The 21,612-nt window shown below is 50.5% G+C and overlaps 3 protein-coding genes across 18 annotated transcripts in view; 2 read left to right on the top strand and 1 right to left on the bottom strand.

Moving 5' to 3' along the window:
* LOC138614288 (cullin-9) overlaps positions 1 to 2,703 on the top strand; it is a 23,485-nt gene extending 20,782 nt beyond the window's left edge. For all 4 annotated transcript variants that reach the window (XM_069687636.1, XM_069687640.1, XM_069687638.1 and 1 more), the window contains 5 exons: positions 59 to 169; positions 258 to 375; positions 460 to 593; positions 692 to 780; positions 934 to 2,703. In XM_069687636.1, coding sequence (XP_069543737.1) covers positions 59 to 169; positions 258 to 375; positions 460 to 593; positions 692 to 780; positions 934 to 1,156 — 675 coding nt within the window. In that variant the 3' untranslated portion in view covers positions 1,157 to 2,703. The remainder of the gene's footprint in view (positions 1 to 58; positions 170 to 257; positions 376 to 459; positions 594 to 691; positions 781 to 933) is intronic.
* Positions 2,704 to 4,808: 2,105 nt separating this feature from the next.
* LOC138614289 (uncharacterized) lies at positions 4,809 to 21,328 on the top strand. 13 transcript variants are annotated; one of them, XR_011310254.1, is made up of 23 exons: positions 4,809 to 5,719; positions 5,844 to 5,894; positions 5,998 to 6,200; positions 6,383 to 6,425; positions 6,767 to 6,892; positions 7,005 to 7,112; positions 7,316 to 7,534; positions 7,619 to 7,765; positions 8,957 to 9,193; positions 9,310 to 9,528; positions 9,607 to 9,753; positions 9,838 to 10,083; positions 10,370 to 10,552; positions 10,628 to 10,855; positions 10,940 to 11,044; positions 11,118 to 11,255; positions 11,381 to 11,488; positions 11,667 to 11,704; positions 11,865 to 14,232; positions 14,511 to 14,613; positions 14,785 to 16,153; positions 16,242 to 16,294; positions 18,952 to 19,040. XR_011310254.1 is itself a non-coding variant. In XM_069687642.1 (22 exons), exons 1-21 carry the CDS (start codon positions 5,039 to 5,041, stop codon positions 19,566 to 19,568), a joined length of 6,315 nt encoding a protein of 2,104 aa, XP_069543743.1. In that variant the 5' UTR covers positions 4,809 to 5,038; the 3' UTR covers positions 19,569 to 19,571; positions 20,764 to 20,853. The 13 variants fall into 13 exon arrangements, 6 of the variants coding, with proteins under 6 accessions (XP_069543743.1, XP_069543746.1, XP_069543744.1 ...); XR_011310256.1 differs by lacking the exons at positions 16,242 to 16,294; positions 18,952 to 19,040 and adding an exon at positions 20,764 to 20,844 and having other exon boundaries at positions 14,785 to 15,926; XR_011310255.1 differs by lacking the exon at positions 16,242 to 16,294 and having other exon boundaries at positions 14,785 to 15,926.
* LOC138614296 (cuticle collagen 34-like) lies at positions 7,835 to 8,203 on the bottom strand (the record flags this gene model as incomplete). Its single annotated transcript, XM_069687662.1, has 2 exons — positions 7,835 to 7,971; positions 8,083 to 8,203. Coding segments are annotated over 2 exons (258 nt in total), but the record flags the coding sequence as incomplete, so codon positions are not given.
* Positions 21,329 to 21,612: the final 284 nt, after the last annotated feature.

The following is a 21,612-nucleotide window of genomic DNA, read 5'->3' as shown; positions in this document are numbered from 1 at the left end:
GTGACATCAGAGCAGTAAAACCTGGAACTCACTCTTCGTCCCGTTTGTTGTCTTTCAGGATTTTGCCGCCAACCTGGAGAACAAAGTGTCGTCCATCAATGAAGCGCTGCAGATGAAGTCGCTCACCTTCGTCATCGACGCCTGCAAAGTCCTCGCTCAGGCCCGGAAGGTATCATCATCATCTTCCTCCTCCTCCTCCTCCTCCTGCTGCTGAGGAGGAAGGCATGGGTTGACTTTGCCCTGCTCTGTGTCTGCAGGTGCTGGCCTACTCCTGCGTCTACAGCTACTACAACCAGGAGACGGAGAAGATGGACGTGATGGAGCAGCAGACGGAGGCTCTGGACCTGCACACCAACGCACTGCAGATCCTGCTGGGTGAGACGGCGGCCCGGTTCTGCTCTGAGGCAGCGTGTGACCCGGAAACCCGTCTGACTGCTGTTACTGGTTCTGTGTTCTCAGAGGAGACGCTGCTGCAGTGCACTGATCTGGCCTCGTGTGTCCGGCTGCTGAAACCAGAACACCTGAACACCGGACTGGAACTCATCCGACGCATCGAGGAGCGCCTGCTGGCCATCCTGCAGCACTCCACCCAGGTACCATCAGAACCAGGCTGGAGATACAGAACCTGTTAGAAACCAGTGTAAAACTAGTCCTAAACCGTTTCCTGTTTGTTTCCTGTTTACGTGATCAGGACTTCAGAGTTGGATATCAGTCGAAGACTCAGGAACCAGAATCCACTCAGACCTCCAACCTGTCCAACAACACTGACACCAACAAAGTGTGAGTCCCTCCATCCTCAACCTGACAACTGCAGGTGGTCCTCACCTGTCCTCACCTGCCCTCACTTGTCCTCACCTGTCTCCACCTGCCCTCACCTGTCCTCACCTGTCCCCACCTGTCTTCCTGACGGTACCTCTGCTGGCGGTGTTTCAGGTCCAAGGCGGACCGGGTGTCGGAGTCCGGGGACTCGGACAACAACAACTACGCTGGCGAGGAGGGCGGCGAGGAGGCGGAGGACGAGGACGATGAGTACGATGAAGAATATGTCCCCGAGTGGCACGAGGACTACGACGAGGACGACATCGACGAGGACGACTTCTTCTCTGACGACGACGAGTCGGAGAACCTGGAGAGAGACTTCAGCCCCTTCGACTGAACCTGACGGAACCCTCCCCGAGTGGGGGCGGGGTCAGGGCGGGGCCCTGACCCCGCCCCCCTTCTCAACCATCTGACTCCACCTGAGGACATCAGGGAGGACGATCAACGCCCCCCTTCGCCTGAACTACTACCCCCCCCCCCACCACCACCCCCCGGCCAACACAACTCGCTTCACTTCTGTAATTCACCTTCTGTGTTTTAGTCAAAGTACAGAAGCAGACGAGGGATAAAAGACAGAAACACGTTCTGAGTTTAACGTTTCAATCCTGACAAGAGTTTTAGTTTAGTCTTTAAATGGTGGGAATAACTTCTGCCTAACATTTTAATCTGAAAGTCACATCTGACTTTCTGTTTGTTTTCGGTCACTCGCTCATCACTGGTTACCAGTCTGAACCCAGTTTAAACCAGTCTGAACCCAGTTTAAACCAATCTTAATCAGTTTAAATCAGCCAGTTAAAACTGGTCTCAAACTGATTTAAACCTACTCAAAGACCAGAGTAAACAGAGTTTGAAACCAGATCAACTCCAGCCTTAAAGCTTGTGAAACCCAGTTTGAATTCAGCCTAAAACCGGAGTGGAACCCCTTCACAGTCTGAAACCAGTTCAAATCCAGATCAGATTAAATCTGAAACCAGTGAAAACACCAGTTTGAAACAAGTTTGAAATCAATGTAAACATTCTAAAATCAATGAGACCGGTTGATACTCATCTGAAACCAGACTGAAACCAGATTGACACTCAGGTAAATTCAGTCTGAAACCAGTTTGAACGAGTGAACATTCTGAAGCGTACTTAAACTACTCTGTCTTTGTTTTTGTTTTCTGGGAAACTGAATTCAGAATGCAGATCTTCAGTGTCGGATGCTGATGATTTGGTTCTGACTCCGATCCAGATCTGAGTGATGGAGCTCAGAACCGGTTTCCTCCTGCTGCGTCCCGACGTCTCCTTCCTGTGACCTCCCGGGCTCGGTTCTGGTTCAGGAGCTCGGTGGTTCCCAGGGAACGGTCGTGGTGTCTGACAGAACAAAATGTTTTGGGTTTATTAGAAGGGATGATTGATCCGACCGTTGGTCCGGTTCTGGTTCTGAGTCGGTCGTTGACGTCACACATTCTGCCTTGTTTCTGTTTCATTCGCCTTCGTTGGAGAGAGCGGATGACGTCACTTCCTGTGTAGCCGTCTCCACGTTTAGATTCACTCACGGTAAACGTTTCCCAGGTGTTGGGAAAGGTGGATGTTTCTACGCATCTGAACAAACTGGAGTGTTGATGGATTCTGACGGATCAGAGTCCGAAGTATCGCTGCAATAACCGGCCTCGTCGTTCGCTGAGCAAAGACCGTCACCGCTCCGTTCTCGGTCTGGAAGAAGGACGCCGTTCGGACCGGCGCTCTGCGGGACTCGGAGGTACCTGATGTCCCGGCTCCTGTTCTGCTGTAATTTTGAGAGATCCTATATTCATATTGTTGATGTTCTATAATGTTCTTTCTTTGTTGGAGTCGAGCGACTTCAGCCAGCAAAACTAAATAAAAGCTTTTTGTGCTACACTGCAGGCGCCTCTCATTTCACTCAAACACCCGGTTTATAAAAACACCCGGTTTATAAACCAGTCAGTCTGAAATCTTTACAACATGGTGGATGTGTTTCTGTGGAACATTTAAGGTTCTGTTTTAGTTTCACGTAAACTGCGAGAAAATGTGTTTCATATTGTTTTTGTGGTTTTACTTTTTATTTTTGAGGCCTTCACAAATCTTTGTTTTTAGCGCCCTATTATTATCATCCAAGGAATTGTTTTTCTTTTCGGTCCTTGTTCTTACAAATTAATTGCCTTTTTGGAGGCTTTATCATATTCAAAAACTCATAAAAGTTGGTACACCCATCTCTCCTGACGAAAGATTTCATATTCTAGCGGAGTCTTGAGTGGGCGTGGCCAAATGGCTCGCTAGCGCCCCCTAAAGAGATGCCCCAGTGGCTCCATTTACCGACATGCACGAAATCCGGTGGACACGTGTATCACACCTAGACGCACAAAAAAGTTACATTGCACCGTTACGTCAAGTGGACAAGAAGTCCACCATTTTGAATTTAGTCGCCATTTTTGGCGATTCACACGTACTTTAACGAACTCCTACAGATTTTTTCGGACCGACTTGAAATTGAGTCTGTGCACTCTTAACATGTTTGGAATTAAAAGTTATCAAAATAATACATTTTAATCGATCGGTGTGCCCGTGGCGTGGCGGCCACAAAGTGACAGAAAAGTCATGTCGTCCAAAAAATAAGATGACTTTTTTTTTTTAAATGATGACAAAGCGGGGGATCGAACCCCAAACCTTCTTCCCAGGAGTTAGACAGCATTGTGACAAATCTTTGGCTCACTGCAACCTATACCTCCATCGTCCATAAATATTCATTCAAATGTGACCAAAATTGCCGCAGACATTTTTTGGATAGTAGATATACATGTTTTCAAGGGTCTCCGTGATATTAAATATCTTCCTGTAATGTGTAGTGAATGCAAAACTTTTTCAATTTCTACAAACGCTTCAACTTCTTTAAAAGTTGAATCAGCATCAACAGGTGGAATCTGAACCTTTAATAACAACCTTGGTGAAGTCGAATCTTTTACCTGTTGAGTTAACCAGACTGTCGGCTGAGTCTCTGGAAGCTCTGAGTGAACTCCGTGGTACACTTTCTCCTGCCGAGTCTCTTTCTCCAGCATCGAAGATAGTCCAGTGGTCTACGTTGCTGAGCTGGAAATAACCTCATGAAGACATGGGTTCAAGCCCCGCTCAGGTATTACACATGGTTCGTGGTTCACGGAGGGTGAGTCCCTCTAAGGGTAAGCCACACGGGTTCAGGTTTGCGCATGCAATCATACTAATACCAAACCAAAGGTCAACCACAATACAAAAATATAAATCCCCAAAAGAGGCTTTTCTTTTCATATTTCGGACAACATGCCACACAGTGGTGCACTGGTTAGAGCAGGTGTCTCAGTGAGAAGTAACTTGAGGTATGCATGTCAGTTCAGAAAAAGGTCATCCAAAATATCCAAAGATACTTTAGTATCGAAAAAGTATAGTCGAAAAAGTGACCCAAAATTCATTTTTGTATATAGTATAGAGTATGTAGTATGTAGTATAACCAGGGCGATGCGGCTAAATTTGATGTTTTGCTGTGAAACAGGAAGTTGATGTTTGAGGCCAAACGATGCTCCAAACCTCACGAAACATTGCACTTTGCGTCAGGCACCAACTTTCATGAGTTTTTGAAGATGTTAAAGCTGCCAAAAAAAAAAAGCAATTTTTTTTTAAAGAAGAATAAGGAACTAAATAGAGAAAAAAATAAAAACTGCAAGCCTGAATATGCTGCACATCGGGAGCCGGTGGCCCAGACCCGCTGGATCCCCGACGTGCAACGTGCGAGGGCCGCAGATCACTGCTTGCAGTTTTAATTGAAACTGTCTGACATGAGTGCGGTGTTACACTGGGTCACGTGACACCCGGTGGAGAGCTGCTGCACAGGTGGATGTTGTGAGCAGGAGTTGAGAGATTATCAGAGAAGCTGCTGCTCCACTTCCATCCAGCAGGTGGCGGTAATAAACCTACGAGCTGTCTGACAGCCTCCTTCAAACCAACGAAGAAGCAGCAGCAGCAGCAGCAGGGACCGTGGAGCTGCTCTGCGGTCGCGTTGGCTCTGATTTCGGCTGTAAACTGTTTTACTTTCCGCTGAGATGATCTGAAGGAGCGCGGTGACTGACTGCCGCTGAAGTGTTTGTTTTAAAAGGAGCACAGCTGTCGGGTTTCACTCCGGAAGTCGGACTGTTGTTGATTAGCCGGCTAACTCGGCTGCTAGTTTAGCTGCGGGTCCTCCGCTGAGGACATGGGCCGGGGAAAGGCACCGACGCGCGGCAGACAGCACATGGGACCTCCGGGCGATGACAGACCTCCGTTTGACATCGGTCCGCCGGGTTGGGGCCCTCCGCCGCTGGGGGGGTGGGGCCCTCTTCCGCCTGAAGGCTGGGGTCCTCCGCCCCCCGGTGGCTGGCCTCCTCCACCTGAAGAATGGGCCCCTCCACCGCCCGGAGGATGGGGGCCAAGAGGGCCTCTGCCTCCCGACTGGGATCCAAGGGGACCTCCTCCACCGGGATGGGGACCTCACCCTGATGACTGGCTGCCTCCTCCAGAGGACTGGGACCCCCACCGTGGCCCCTGGAGATCTCTACACCGCGACGACTGGAGACCTCTACACCCCGACGACTGGAGACCTCCTCACCCCGACGCCTGGAGATGTCACCCCGACGACTGGAGACCTCCTCCGGAGGACTGGGGACCCGACAAGCCTCTCCCTCCGCTGGGCTGGGGACATCCTGGATGGGGTCCCGAGGGACCGCCTGAGCCGTGGGGACCCGAGCCTCTTCCACCGGGGCCGCTACCTCCACCGGTACCCCCTCCGGACCCCGCGACCTTCGGACCGCCTCCGGTCCCCCCTCCGGTCCCTCCTCCAGGCGCCGTGCCTCCGTTCGGGTTCCCGGCCTTCCCTCCCCCCGGCTGGACTGGAGAGGTGAGTCGGTCTCAGTGAAGTCCACGGTTCTCCTGGAGCATCGCCGTAATGGATAATTGATTATTGATTGGGCAAACTTGATAATTTGAGGTATTAAATGACAGTTCTGTCTGTTTGTGTTCAGCCTGTCGTGGAGGAACCGATGCCCAACCCCCCCCCTGATCAGCCGGAGTGGGTGAGTATTGATCCGTGGTCAGGTGTCACCGATCGATCGGAGACCGGCTCTCTCAGGTGTGACGTCACCTGAAGTTTCAGTGTCTCTTTGTTTTCTTTAACAGATCAAAGCTCTGATTTCGGTTCCAGCCTCCGAGTCCGGTCCAACCGAGACGATAAAGACCGAGGAACTCGCTGCGGTCCAAACACCTGCCGCCGACCTCGCCTCCATCCCGAAACCCAAACCCAAGACCAGAGCTAAACCTAAAACCGAAGCCACCAAGACGGCAAAGGCGCTCGGCCTGCTGGGAAAACGCACGTTTGAGAAGTAAGTATTGAAACGAGGATTCGGTTATCGATCACCTTCGAACTGTAGAACAAAAAAAAAGGTTGCCGTTTGGACGTCAACATGCAGGCAAACTTTGTAATGTCACTTCCTGTTGGCTCAGCAGGAGGTCCAATGTGTCTTCTTCTGTGGTGTTTGAACCTGCTCTTTGTTTCTGTCCTCAGGCCTCCTCCAGGCAGGTCGACGGGGATCATCTCCTTCATCGGGGTGAGGAAGCTCCTCCTCTTCACTCTATCTGTCTACAGCAACTCACCCGTTCACCTGCTCACCTGTTCACCTGCTCACCTGCTCACCCGTTCACCCGCTCACCCGTTCACCCGCTCACCCGTTCACCCGTTCACCTGCTCACCCGTTCACCTGTTCACCCGTTCACCTGCTCACCTGTTCACCCGTTCACCCGCTCACCCGTTCACCCGCTCACCTGTTCACCCGTTCACCCGCTCACCCGTTCACCCGCTCACCCGCTCACCTGTTCACCCGCTCACCTGTTCACCCGTTCACCTGCTCACCTGTTCACCTGTGTACCTGCCTCTGTCTCCGACCTGCAGCCGACGTTCGGCTACATCGAGAGAGAAGACCTCGAGAAGTTCACCTTCAGCTTCGATGCCTTCTTCGGAAACCCCAAAGCCATGACGCCGGGGGTCCGAGTTCACTTCACCGCCTGCAAGGAGAAGGTCCGACAGAACCTCAGAGTTCAGAACCTCAGAGTTCACAGCATGACAATAAGTTTCCTTCAGTTCTGATTTTAATCCCATTTGGATGTTTTTCTGTCGTCGTGTTTCGAAGGCGAATAGTTTGATAGCGACGGATGTGAAAGTGGCTCCAGGTGGAACCGAGAACGTTGACACGGAGATCTACGAGGCCGTCGTCAGTCAGCCCATCTCAGAGCCGCAGGTCAGTGCCGACCGCTCAGGTGGTCTACTTCCTGTCCCAGACCTGTCAGGTGGTGTACTTCCTGTCTCAGTCCAGTTAATTGATATATTCTGGGACAGTGTATTGATTCTATTGATCCGTTGTTGTTTAGAACCTGTTTTTGTGTCTTTGTGTTTGTTTCTACTCCGTGTTGTTGTTGATGAAGTGTGTTGGTCCGCCTGCAGCCCGGCGAGCGTCAGTACCCCGGCCAGGTCTACGTGAACATCGGCCCCCTGAGGACCAACCTGACGTTCGAGAGGAAGGACAGCACGGTGACGCTGCTGAAGAGCGACCAGGTGCTCATCAACCTGCTGACCGACATCGTGTCGGAGAAGAGGAGGGCCACCAACATCAAACCCAAGATCCCGGCCACCTTCAGCCACACCAAGGAGACCCGCCAGAAGGTGGACAGGAAGTTCTCCGTCCACGTGTCTCCTCGCGGCCTCCTGGATCAGAGCTGGTCTGTTAAGCATGTTCTGTCTTTGCAGGGTGTCATCATCAGCCTGAAGGACAGCGAAGGCCTCATCAAGTCGGAGGAACACGGAGAGCTTCCCTTCAACGTCAAAGAGAACTTCAGTGACGTCGAGTTTACCGAAGAAGACGTCAACGAGGAGGTCGAGTTCACCGTCACCGAGGTGAGGACGCGATTTAGGAAGTGTTACCGCTGAGACGCTAGAACCAGGAGTCTGGTGGTTACAGAGATCTCATTGTTCTCCTGGTTCTCCTTTTTCCTCTGGATCTCCTTGTTCCCCTGGATCTCCTGGATCTCCTTTTTCTCCTGGTTCCCCTGTATCTCCTTGTTCTCCTGGTTCCCCTGGATCTCCTGGATCTTCTTGTTCTCCTGGTTCCCCTGGATCTCCTGGTTCTCCTTGTTTTCCTGGTTCTTATTGTTCTCCTGGATCTCCTGGTTCTCCTTGTTCTCCTGGTTCTTCTTGTTCTCCTGAATCTCCTAGTTCTCCTTGTTCTCCTGGATCTCCTGGTTCCTCTGGATCTCTTTGTTCTCCTGGTTCCCCTGTATCTCCTTTTTCTCCTGGTTCCCCTGGATCTCCTGGTTCTCCTTGTTTTCCTGGTTCTTATTGTTCTCCTGGATCTCCTGTTTCTCCTGGATCTCCTGGTTCTCCTTGTTCTCCTGGTTCTTCTTGTTCTCCTGGTTCTCCTGAATCTCCTAGTTCTCCTTGTTCTCCTGGATCTCCTGGTTCCTCTGGATCTCCTTGTTCTCCTGGTTCCCCTGTATCTCCTTGTTCTCCTGGTTCTCCTTGTTCTTCTTGTTCTCCTGGTTCTCCTGAATCTCCTTGTTCTCCTGGATCTCCTGGTTCCTCTGGATCTCCTTGTTCTCCTGGTTCCCCTGTATCTCCTTGTTCTCCTGGTTCCCCTGGATCTCCTGGTTCTCCTTGTTCTCCTGGTTCTCCTTGTTTTCCTTGTTCTTCTTGTTCTCCTGGAGCTCCTAGTTCTCCTTGTTCTCCTGGTTCCTCTGGATCTCCTTGTTCTCCTGGTTCCCCTGTATCTCCTGGTTCTCCTTGGTTTCCTGGATCTCTGGTTCTCCTGGTTCTCCTGGTTCTTCTTTTTCTTCTGGATCTCCTGGTTCTCCTTGTTTTCCTTGTTTTCCTGGCTCTCCTGATTCTCCTGGATCTCCTTGTTCTCCTGGTACCCCTGTATCTCCTTGTTCTCCTGGTTCCCCTGGATCTCCTGGTTCTCCTTGGTTACCTGGATCTTCTGATTCTCCTTGTTCTCCTGGTTCTCCTTGTTTTCCTGGTTCTTGTTCTCCTGGATCTCCTGCCGTGTGTTGAGCTGAAACCTTTCCATGTCTGTTCGTTTCTGTCGATCAGCTGAGGGTGGGGAAGCGAGCGATCCGGATCCAGCGGGTGAAGGAGCCCCTCCTCCTGACGCTCTGCCCCGCCCCCCTCACCGCCGGCGAAGAGGAAGAGGCCGAGAACAGCGACAGCGAGGAAGACTCCACAGCGCTGAGAGGTCGGGCCAACGCCAAGCTGGACCTGGGGCCCACCATGAAGCTGGACGACGAGCTGTACGAGGGCATTGTGAGCCAGCCCATCATCGAGCCCACGGTGAGCCAGACCAGACCGGTTCCGGGTCCTCGGCTGGCCTCAGCAGGTTTAAACCGGTCCGGACCGGTTGATTCCACTCTTATTGATTATTGATTCGGTCTCTGGTCTTGGATCAGCCCATCATGCAGGGCTACCCGGGTCAGATCCACGCCAACATCGGGCCCGTCCGGACCAACGTGACCTTCGACCACCGAGACTGCGGCGTCACGCTGCTGAAGAACGACCACGTGTTGATCAACCTGCTGGTCGACCTGGCAACGAGGAAGAGGAGGGCGGCCAACATCAAACCCAAGATCCCCTTCACCTTCAGCTACACCAAGGAGCCTCGGGAGCTGGTAACACATGCATATATATATATATATATATGCTCCAGGTGTTCTGATGGTCCAGGTGTTCTGACCCGTGTGTTTCAGGGCATCATCACGTCTCTGGGGCCCGAGGAGGGCATCGTCCACTCGGAGCCGCTCGGAGAGCTCCCCTTCGACCTCTGCGAGAACTTCAGTGACACCGAGTTCAACCCCAGCGACATCCACCAGGAGGTGGAGTTCACCATGGCAACGGTGAGTCGGACCCGACCCAAACCAGAGCGGAACCGAACCGGACCACAGGAAGACACGCAGTTTGACCTCCGTCTGTCTCCGCAGGTGAAGTCGAAGACGAGAGCCATCAGGCTGAGGAGGACGAAGAGGGTCATGGACCCCATCCTGCACGAGCAGAAGAGACGCGAGGAAGAGGAGAAGAGGAAGAAGAAGGAGGAGGAGCTGGAGAGGAGGAGGAAGCAGGAGGAAGAGCAGAGGAAGAGGAGGGAGGAGGAAGAAGAGCGGGCGAGACAGACGGAGAGGAAGAAGAAGGAGGAGGTGTCAGCAGCGCTGGCAGCTGCCAGGGACAAGGTGAGGAGGAGGAGCCAGGCAGGAGGCGGGGCTTACTGCACTGTAGATTTAAAAATAGAACTGTTGAAGGGTTTGATGTTCGCTTGTTTTTACATAGTTTGAGTTTGATTAGTTTTAATATTCCAGTTTGAGGTGAAGCTCATATTTACAGATTCTCTTCATCACGTCTCACTTCTTTAATTCTTTAATTCCAACTTCATCTTGCGGTGAAGTTGCGTTTTCCAGGACGTTGTCGGACTCGGCAGCAGATTTACGTTTGTCCTTCTGTCCTCCTGACTTCCTGCAGTGGACACCGCTCGGCTTCAAGATGAGAGACCCCGACAGTATGGACGACATCAGCAAGGAGCGCTTTGAAGGCACCGTCCTCAGAGCCATCTCCAAACACCCACGCAAGGAGATCAAGAAGGAGCCGCAGGAGAACAAGGAGGACAGAGGAGGCGCTGAGGACGGACAAGTGCTCCTCGGACAGGTAAACCAAAAAAAGGTCTGGATTATATTTTCAACACCTGAAGAAGCAGAAATGATGAATTCTTCTTATTTTCAGGTGAAAGTAAAGGAGGAGGGCCCGGGCGAGGCGGAGGGAGGAGGGGAGGTGAAGACGGAGAAGGAGGAAGAGGAGGTGAAGAAGGGTTTGCCGGCCGGTGCTGGAGGCGGAGCCAAACCGGACCTGGAGATGGGTCGATTGGTGATGACCATCGAGGGTCAACAGAAGCAGCTGACCTTCAGCCCCAAAGACCTGCTGACCGCCGCCACCATGCTGGACGGAGACAAGGTGAGTCCGTCAGCTGCCCTCCTCCAACTTCAGGGTGATGGAGCTCCGCTGTTTAAATCTCATCCTGAACGTTCCTCTTTGAAGGTGCGGTTCAACATCGCCACCCATCGGGACAGCAGAGAGGAGCGAGCGACGTACGTGGAGATTCTCCCCGACTCCTTCGAAGAGTCCACCGAACAACGCCGACACGTAAGACTTTAAAAACCCACCGTCCAGGAGGATTCTGAACGCACCCCCTGAGTAAACGCTGTTTGTGTTGCAGGGCATCGTGATCGAGTTCTCGGAGGACTCGGGGCTCATCAAGTGCGCCCAGAACCCTCAACTGTACTTCCACATGGCCGAGGTCATCGAGAAGAAGAAACTGGAGCTGAACGAGAAGGTCGAGTTCAGCGTCGTCCCGGTGAGTGCCCCCCCCCCCCGGTCCTCCTCGTCCCCCTCGTCCACCGTAAATCCTGCATCATTTATTGTCTTTGACTTTTTTTTACAATCATGACTTTAAAAACACGTCTTTTGTTATTTCTCCAGCACGAGACGGCGGACGGCGGTAACCAGGCCATCAGGATCAAACGTTACACGGAGAGCGTCTTCCTCCCCGTCCGGAAACTCGGTGGCGTCGGTGCGACCAAAGGAAAGGTAACCAGACAGGTTCCATGTGAAGTCTGTTAGTATGAGAATAGTGTTCAGGGACTGAAGCCGTCCAGTCTTCTTCATTGTAACCTGAATGTATTGATGAGTATTTCTCCAGTTCTGTGTTCAACGGATGATGTTGATCTTTATTGTTCTGACTTTGTGTGTTTTCCTTCTTTGGAAGATGACCATCAAGCTGGCAAAAGCTTCAGAAGAAAACGAGTGAGTTTTATTTAATTTATGAGAGTTGTTCAAGACTTCAGATGTTTAAAGCTCAGACTAAATTCAAAGTCACTACTTGTGAACCTACAAATGTTTTAGGATTATTGTAATGAGGACAACTTGTCTGTAACTTATCGTCTGCCTACATCTCACATCTAAGGAAGGACAAACCAGAGACGGACAAGCTGAAGGCAGTTGTGAAAAATCTGAGAACGCAGGACAGCAAGACCAGCCGGAGGGATTACAGCGCACCTCGTCGGAGGTACGGTCGCAGCAGGAGCCGGAGTCGGAGCCGCAGTACGAGTAGGAGTAAAAGTAGGAGTGGGAGTCAGCCCAGAGACCAGTTCGGACGCATCGTCAAAAGGAGACACAGCGGCAGCCCGGACAGAGAGCGACGAGGCAGCAGGTACCGACCGAGCCGAGAGAGGTCAAACCGCCGCAGCAGGAGTCGCTCCAAGAGCCGCAGCAGGAGTCGCAGCAAGAGCCACACCAGGAGCCGCAGCAGGAGCAAAGACAGGGTCCCCAAGAGGAGGAGCAAGGTCAGCAGGGAGCGCGAAGAGGGTCACAAGAGGAGGCGGGAGCTGACCCCACCTCCCAGGAGAGGCGGAGTCATGGATGACGAGCTGGCAAGGAAGAAGCGTGAGCTGGAGGAGCTGAATGAGATGATAGCCTACAAAAAGTCTCTGGTGGACCCGAGAGGACTGGACCCGGGACAGAGGACCTGCATCGACTACGACCATGGCCGCATCGCTGTCCCACTCACGGAGTACAAACCAGTCCGGTCCATCCTGAAGAAACGACCGGAGGGACCGGAGTACCTCCATCATCCTCCTTACGACGATCCGTACTACGAGCGGCCGTACAGTCCGTACCAGGACCGGCGCTACGGTGACGCGTACGCTGGCCGACCCTTCGCCGATCAGCCTTATGAAGAGCGTCCGTACGCGGATCGGCCTTATGAAAGTCGTCTCTACGGTGAAGCGACCTATGGAGGGCCGCCATCCGCCAGTCGGCGCTACACCGACCGCTACGATGTCTACGACGAGCCCTACGAAGATCGCTACTACGACCCGGCGTTCAGAGACCGGCCGTACGATCCGTATCAGCCGGACAAACGCAGCCCGTCTCCTGAGCACCGCGGCACCTCGCCGCCTGCTCTGTCCGCACGTGTTCCTGATGCTTCCACACAACCTTCAATGACACAAACTGCTCCCACTTCATCATCCCAATGCTCCTTCAGACCTCCTTCTCCGGTCGAAACGCCTCCCAGAAGCCCCTCCCCCAAACTGAAGGACAGAGTCCCGCGTCGTTCCCCTTCAGCTGAGAAACCGCCTCTGGACCGCTTCCTCGACATGCTGAACAAGAAGGTGGATGCGGAAAAGAAACCAGAGCTGGTTCATCTTCACGACGATCTTCTGCCTCACGAGCGGGCACTTCAGGATGGGCGGGGCTTCTCTCGCATTGTGGGATTGGCTCAAGAGTCCACGAGCGGCAGTCTGGCCCTGGAAGGGGAGAGGAAGCAACCGAGCTCCAAACAGTCGTCGGTAGAGAGAACCAGCGAGGAACCGAAGACGGAACCTTACGACAAGATCCAGAGTCTGCTGCGAACTATCGGCCTGAAGCTGAGCACGGGAGACGTTTCCAAACTGGCCAGCCGAGCCCAGGAGAAGATCTACAGCCCCGAGGCCTCGTCCACGGAGAGAGAGACGTTACCGTCCTCGGGGGAACAGCTACGAACGAGCAGAACGGGTTCCGTTGAGTCCGATCGCGTCCATTCCCCGTCGCCCACCCGGTCCTCCGGTCTGGAGCTCAGACGAAGACCCGGCGTGTCGGAGTACGAAGGATTCCTGGACCAGCAGGAGTTGGAGGCTCTTCAGAAGGCGCAGCAGCTTCAGAGTCTCACCAAGACGATCGGGAGCACCGCCTCCACCACCCCGTCTCCGAAGCCTCCTCCGGGACCTCCGCCCGCTCACTACCAGCATCCGCCCCCACTGATCAACTGGCCCCTTGCCGTCACCTCCCAGATTTCCCCAACACAGAGCTCCACCTCCGCCAGTGGGGCCATTTCAGCTCCTCCTTCAGCTGGTCAACCCCTCCAGAGACTGGGTCCACCTCCAGGTCCTCCTCCTGGACCTCCTCCACGTCGTCCTGGGCATCCTCCTCCAGGACCTCCTCCTGGACCTCCACCCCGCCGTCCTCCTGGACAACCTCCTTTCGCTCCTCCCTCCAGCCATTCAGTGTTGCCGTTTATTGGACAGCCGGAAGCAGCTCCGCCCTCGAACTCTGTCCCATTAACCACGACGCCGCCGGCAGCGTCCGGTCCTGCGGGCGAGGACCAATCGGCCATCTCCACGACAGTCGCCAGATGCCTGAAGGTCATCGAGACGGTGAAGTCTCTGGCTGGCCAGCCGCCGACCAAACCGGTCAAATCTGTCCAGTTCAGTTTACCCACCGAGCCGTCAGCCGCCATCAGTCTTCAGACCTCCGTGGAGACGGACGAAGACATAAAGACGAAGCAGAAGGAGAAGGTGAGATCAGTGCTTCTCTACTCAACACGTCACCCGACTAAAGTAAACGAGTACGGTCGGCCATGTTTGCACTGATGGTTCCAGTTCTGCTCGACTGACCTCGGTATCGGGTCCTTTTCTGGATTTGGTTTTCCATCCGTGTCCGTTCTTCCTGACGGACGCTCGTATCCGTCGCTACACGAGCTCTCAGCTAATCCAGACATAAAGTAAAGAGCTTGTAAATATAAACCGTCCCGCGTCGGCCGAAGCCTTTACGAGGTGTTTGCTTCATGTTGCAGCTGGACTTGTACAACCAGAGGCTGCTGGAGAAGAGAGAGCAGCAGTACCAGGAGATGATCGCCCGCAAGAAGCAAGGAGACAAGAACAAGGACGGCGCTGCAGGTATCACGACTTCTTCACGTCATTCACGTAAACTTAACGTCTGAATTACAGGAATGTTACGATGTCAAGAGCTTCCTCAACTATACTACTGCATGACATTTATGCTGCTGTCACTGTTTTCTTTTTTTTTTTTTATTGAACTCGACAGGTTAAAATAGATTCCTCCCACAGTTACCCAGGAAGTTAGCAGGAAGTCGCCTCATTAGCCGCATCTCTGGAGCCAAATGTTCAGAAGATAGCATGAAGGAAGCTTTGCTACGATTTATCTGTTTGATTAGCAAGGCCTGTTAGCTCTGTTCTAGAGAGCAGTCCGATGCTAAGCTACAGGTCTGATTTAGCATCTCAGCTCCACCGCAACATCTCCTGCTTCCTGACGGTTCATCGGTTCACGCCAGGAAAGTTCGTCCGGATCTTTAAGCACACATTTCTCTTTGCTCTGCGCGAAGCAGCCAGATGTTCAGTCGTGGAACGTCTGTTAAGAACATCTACACGTAGAAAACCGCCTCGAAAAGGAGCCTCTCGGCTGCGTCTCTCGTAGACGTCTTTAAGGAGGTCGGTTAGCCGAGTTTAGAGGTTCCACCCGGCGACCGACAGAAGAAGCTGGCTGAACTTCACAAAGTAACGTCTTCTTCCTCTTCATGTTCCTCTGCTGGTATCTAGACTTTAAACAAGTCCTTTGACAGGTGAGATTATGACCGACGGACTTTATTTCTACGCTAAAGTTCGGTATCAACGCTGCAGTTATTCAATACGTAAAGACAATAACGGGACGGACGATGCGACCAAGACAGTTTTAGTACTCGATACTACAGAAACATTTTGGTCGGTACTAAACAATGATTTAGGTTTGATACCTAACAGTTAGCTAGACGTGTTAGGGCAGTCCCCCGAACAGGAACTCTTTGTTCACGTCAGTATTTCAGCTCGTAGCTGTGAACCAGCACACGTTTGTTTTCCAGCTTGTTTACGGGTTGCAGCTGCAGGTTGCGCTATCTATTGCATAGCTAGCTCATTTCATGTTAGCGTTGGTTTATTTAGACGCTACCGTTAAACTGGAGTTTCCGTCTTGTCGTCCGACAACCAACTGAGTCCTTCAGCTCTCATTTGTACCTTCATCACTACGACCGTCAGGTTCAACACCAGCTCTCGTTTATTCGATGTTTTATTCACGAACTCAACAGAATGGTTCCGGAAACCTTAATGGAGTCTGACAGTGTGTCCAGCCTGAACCCGTCCGGACGGAACCGACGCCGTTAGAACCGACGCCGTTAGAACCGACGCCGTTAGAACCGCTTGTGTCGAATCTTTTAAAAGTGAGTTTATTTCTAGAAAGTCTCATTTTGCGTGTTTCTCTTGATTCTTCGAGGTTTGTGTTACGCAGGTTGTTTTTAAGAGTCCGTTTCGATCTCGTCAGCGTAAGTTCGTCCAGTTAGCCGAGCGGAGTGTAGCCGCCGTTACCGTGACGTCACCGTGACGTCACCGAAGACCAGAAGACGTCGTAACTGCGACCACGCAAAGTAACGCCTTCGGAACTCTTACCGTAAAAGAAGTTTGTATTCTTCTTCTTCTTTGATTTGTTCAGGATCTCGTGTGAAACTCAAATCTGAATCTACGTTGTTAATTTAAAGGATTAAACGTCTGAGGCCGCGAGGACGGAAAGAAACCGAGATTCAACAAAGACGTAAGTTTGATGTGCGTCACATCGCGACGTTCAGCCGATGCGTGACTCGTCGCGCTTCTTCTAACAACAACAACAACAACAACAACAGACCTCCATGTCCAGAAGTTTGATCTTTAGATCCTTCAGCTCACATCAAGTCCGTTTAAACCAGCTGCTGAGGAAGCTAACCGAGATGTTCATTATCAACAAACATTAACAGGAAAGAAAACACGTGAACATGTTGATCTACAGAAACATCTGTGAAAGCTAACGGTCCGTTTGTAAACGTCTTGTGACGTAACATGTTGATTTAAGTCAGAAACTGCTTTTTGTAAACGAGCTTATCGTCTCCGTCTGAAACTAGCGTTAGCTCTGGAAGCTAACGTAGCGGAGTTATAGCGCCATCTAGCGGTCGCTTCTGTCACCAACACCTTCGTTCAAATAACTGTTCTGAAGGTTTTTTTAAGAACTTCTGTATGAAACATCATTTTATAGAAGTTCGGTCTGTGACTCTTTTAGCTGAGGAAGCTAACGTAGCTAGCCTGTTTCAGCCCACCAACCCGGTAAGTAGCTAACCTCAGATACGATCCTCCAGATGTTCACTTCAGTCTGAACTTCACTTTTCAACTCGGACGGAGCCGCCTGTGCTAGCTAAAGCTAAAGTTAAAGTTTAACCCGCTAATTCAGAATCAGTATTTGTAAACCAGCTATAATTCCTGCTCATTTAATCCCCGTAATTTCGGCTATTAGCTAGCCGGCCGTTTCGTCTGTGAAGCTAATGCTAGCTCAGGAAGCTAACAGCTGTCAGGACGCCTGACTGACGTCATCACGTTTTAACGAAGGTTTTGTGACGTTGACGTTGAGTCGAGGCCTTCAGGTGTCTGGATGTTGTGATGCTAACAGCTTGTTCAGGTGTGATTCACGCTGAACCTTCAGATCAAACGCGCCGCCGTCACTCAACTCATCTCACCTGTAAACAGGTAACATCTGGTCACGTGTCACGGCCCGCTGAGCTCACGAGACGTCCAGAGTGGAGTTCAGGAACAGAAATGGAAATCAAAAGTTTTATAAATGAATTTTACATCTCAAACCGCCACATTTGGATCTTTTTGGTTTGTTCATTTACATCTGAAGTCAAAACTGGGAACGACTCAACACGTTGGAAAAAACAGGTCAGTCACAGTTACTAGTAGGAGTCGCTAACACGTAACAACCACCGACTGTTTATCAAAGTGTTCGTAGCTTCAGGTCTGTAAAATGGTTCTGATCCAGAAGTGTCTTCAGCTGCAATACCAGCGAGTGCCACTAGAGGTCGGCTCCAAAAAGCCTCCGGCTCCATAGACTCCCATTCAACTTCTCTCATCAAATCCAAAGTGAATAAAATGTGTCCATCAGTTATCTCGGTGTTGTTAGCTAAAGTCACTCCTTCTTATTAGTTTTCTGGAGGTCCATCTGAAAATAATCCCTCATTCATTAGAAAAGAAGATTCAAGAAGACCTGTTTTTGGGGGAAATTCTGACTTCCCAGTTCAAACGGAACAAACTATTTATTATCATGCGTGTGATCTGAAACAGTCAGTCGGACCTTATTGGTTTTTATAAAATAAAGTTTCCATTTCGTCTCCTTGATGAAATACTGGACTCTGAAAGTTTAGGATGTAACACAGTCATCAAATTTAAGTAAATCAAAGCGTTGTAGTTTTATACAGTGAATTAATTAAGAAGTTTTTAAGACTCTAAATGTTTCTTATTTTTTTCCCGCATGTCATGTTTCAGTATCCAGTAATAAATGTTGGTACAGTCAGCTGTTAGCTAGGGACTCTGAACATTTCCACGTTTGATGTTGAGCGTTTCGTTTGATTTTAAAGTGATCGGCAGGTTAAAATGAAAACAATGATGACAGTATTTATTGTCGTGTGGTGAAGGTAGGTGATCGTTTTGATCTCTTAATTACACCGATCCATCTTTGTGACTTGTTTTAAATTTCACATCTTAAACCGAACAAATCGTTAAACTCAAAGATTAATTTATCTCGAACGTGTTTGTGACGTTGTGGTTTCACGTAAAGTTTGGTTTATCGCTGTAAAGTTCACTGTAGTAATTTACATGGTCGACGTAGTGAGCTAGGAAGCTTTAAATAACGAACCGTCAGCACGATGGACGCTGGTAGACTTTAAACCGCTTCGATTTTCACACATTTTGTTAAATATTTGTTGTTGCCTGTAAAAATGTGTCTGGTTCCACAAAGATCGGTCGTACTGTCGGACTACCTGACGTTTCACCACAGTCTCCTCTGTGGAAGAGGCCCCGCCCCCTCGCACAGTTCACCGATCCGCCGCAGCGCAGGACCCGACCTGCTGGAACAATTCAATAACGGGAGCGTTCAGGTGACGTGAAACAAACAGGCGCAGAATCAAAATGAGGCTCAGAGAGTTAAACACCTGCCGCTTCGCTACGTGTTCACGTCTTTATTTACGTGATGTACGATCACGAGGTCGCTCGATAACGATGTGTCGACACGTTGACGTCAGCTGTGACCAGGACCTGAGTTCAGTCCACCAGATCTTTGTGAAACCAGACGAGGACCGCGGTGCCGTCTGTTTTAGAGCTTCAGATAGTTCTGGCTCATGTTGTCCGTGAGGCGTCACACTTACAAACATGTCCTGTTCAACTTTCCAGGCAAGCCGGCGAGCAGCGAGCCCAAGAACATCTGGATTTGCGGCCACTCGCTGGTGTACTGGGCCGAGACGCGGGCCAAGTCTCCCGAGGTAGGTATGCAGCTGGGCATGGACCCCAGCAAGGTGGCCATCTGGTGGAAGGGCACGCAGGGCATGACGTGGTCTCAGCTGCTGCCTCAGCTGCACCAGCTGAAGGTCACCTGGCCCGACCCGGACGTCCTCATCGTGCACCTGGGCGGCAACGACCTCAGCACCGACAGCCCCACCGACCTGCTGGCCTCCGTCAGGAAGGACCTGACCTCCATGAGGAGCATCTTCCCGCGTTGCGTCCTGGTGTGGTCCAACGTCCTCCCCCGGAGGGCGTGGCGCCACTCGGTGGACAGCCACGAAGTCGACCTGATCCGCACCACCGTCAACCGCAGGATCCAGAACATCATCTCAGAGCTGGGCGGCACCTCGCTGACCCACGAGAACATCCGGTGCGGTGCGAACACGGGCCTGTACCGGGCCGACGGCGTCCACCTGTCCCACAAAGGCATCGACGTCTTCAACCTGAACCTGCAGGACTTCCTGGAGAAGTGGGAGCTGGAGGTGAACAAGGCCTCCGACAGGAGCTGAGAGGTGGAGGAGTTACTTTCTGTTATTTTTATGTTTGTTTGACGATAGCTAGGCAGCTTCAACAATTAAAGAAATGCATCATTTCCTATTCAACTTCATCTTTTCAGTATCCAGTGATTCTAGTTTTATCTGAGTAGAAATTTCAGGCTCGGTCGTCTCTGCTGGAAAAAAAATTCGACGTAAAACAATAAATTTGGTGTCAATGAATCTGCTGTTGTGTCTGTTTTCCTCTGAACATCCGCAGAGATCACGAAGGATAAACAGGTCCGACACTCGTCTGGTCATGTGACGTTCGACTGCTGTTAGTGGAACTGAAATATCAGATTTCAGACACAGACTAAATAAATCTGTTCGTAGTCTCCGGGTCTGGAAAGTGAAGCCCTAAACTGCAATGCCACCGAGGGCCACTAGGGGCCGTCTCCAATAGACTCCCATTGAAAAAGAATAAATTTCTGTTTGATTGACAGGCCTGTAGTACAGTCAGGTTTCTGCTATAGGTGGACGGGGCGCTCCTCCCCAGCTCGTCCAAATATGGTCACTTCTGGCTCCAGAAAAGACGGCGACGGCTCAAACGACTTCTCGACGTCGCGGTGGGTTTTGGTTCTTGAACCATTCAGTCGGTTCCTGCAGGTGAATTTAGTTCCAGTAAATATACGAACTGTGAATTTGAGAAACGGATTTAATTTCTCCTCAATCAGTTTCATCTGAACAGTAAAAGAACTAAAAATTACTTTTCAGCCTCATGCGTACGTCACAAATACGTTTAATAATGATGTCATCACTGAGAAACCTCTGACAACTGTTTACTGGACACGCGTGATATTCGCCGACAGTCACATGGTTTCATGTTCAAAAGAACAGGTGAGCTGATTTTACAGGTGAAACAAATCCAGGAAGTCTTCTTCAAGTAACCGATTAAAGAAAGTAGGAATGAACTCGAACAGCAGCGGTGCAACGGTTTCAGGGTCTTCAGGTGCTGCAGCGTCCGCCGGTCTCTGGTCGGACGTTGAAGCTCTTCATCCTCGTCATCCTCAGACAGACGTAGCTCTTCCCACCTGTCGTCAGTTATCAGTCGTCCGATGGCGGTTTACTCTGCCGTGCTCAGGGTCACAGCCGAGGGGGTGTGGCTTCCTGACCCCCGCAGGTGTGCATGTGTTTCCCAGCCAACCAGGTGAGTCTTTGTTCCTTTGCACAGGTTCCAGCCCGGAGGACGCTCGGCGAGAGGGACCCGGCTGCAGAAACCCGACGGGAGCTCCAGCTCAGGAACCAGGCTGCGTTCAAGACCTCCTGAGAACATCATCTTGATGCTTTATGAACCGAACTGCAGAAGTCTGTAATTCAAAGAAAACATCAGCTGATTTGTTAAAACATGACGAAAGTTTCCAGGACATTTACTGGAAAATAAAAACCTGTAAAATCCTCCTTATTCTTTTCTAAAGGGAACAAGATGTTTTAAAACGTTTGAGGTTTTTTCTGCTTCAAACCGTTAAAACGTCTGTGTGTTCGAGGTGAAAACTGAAGGCAACAATTACTGTCGTGATTTATTTATATTTAATGAATAATCAGAAAATGTTATAATTTTTCTTATTTTTTCTCTAAAATCTGAGATTGTATGTCAGCGAAAAGTAAAAAAAATCTTCACATTTGAAGTTGAAATTTTTGTTTTGTTTAAAAAAAAAACCGCATTAATGTATTTGCTTGTTTTTCCTGCTGATCTGAACCATTAAAACAAATAAAATGTTTTCCTGAGTCGTATCAAATGTGACAACATGTTTGTAGCTTCATTTTCTGTGTTTCTGTTTAAAGAACAAATTTCCACAGTTTGTCAGTTCGGACCTTCATGTAAAAGCAAATACAGTAAAGAACAGAAATAAATTTGGAGTAAGTTCTTTATTCTATAAATTGTTCTTTATTTGCAGTGATATTTATTCTTCTACATATTTATTCTTTAATTCAATTTTAAGTGTAACAACATCTTTATTGATGAATAAATTATTTACTTATCACTTTAAAACCTGACAGAAAAAGTAAAAAGCAGTGTGAC

The sequence above is a fragment of the Brachyistius frenatus genome, unplaced genomic scaffold (assembly GCF_029030835.1).
Source record: "Brachyistius frenatus isolate BFR_SWC_R1_liver_20210118 unplaced genomic scaffold, ASM2903083v1 Contig_479, whole genome shotgun sequence".
NCBI lineage: Eukaryota > Metazoa > Chordata > Actinopteri > Embiotocidae > Brachyistius > Brachyistius frenatus.
This window is presented reverse-complemented; position numbering and strand designations above follow the sequence as displayed.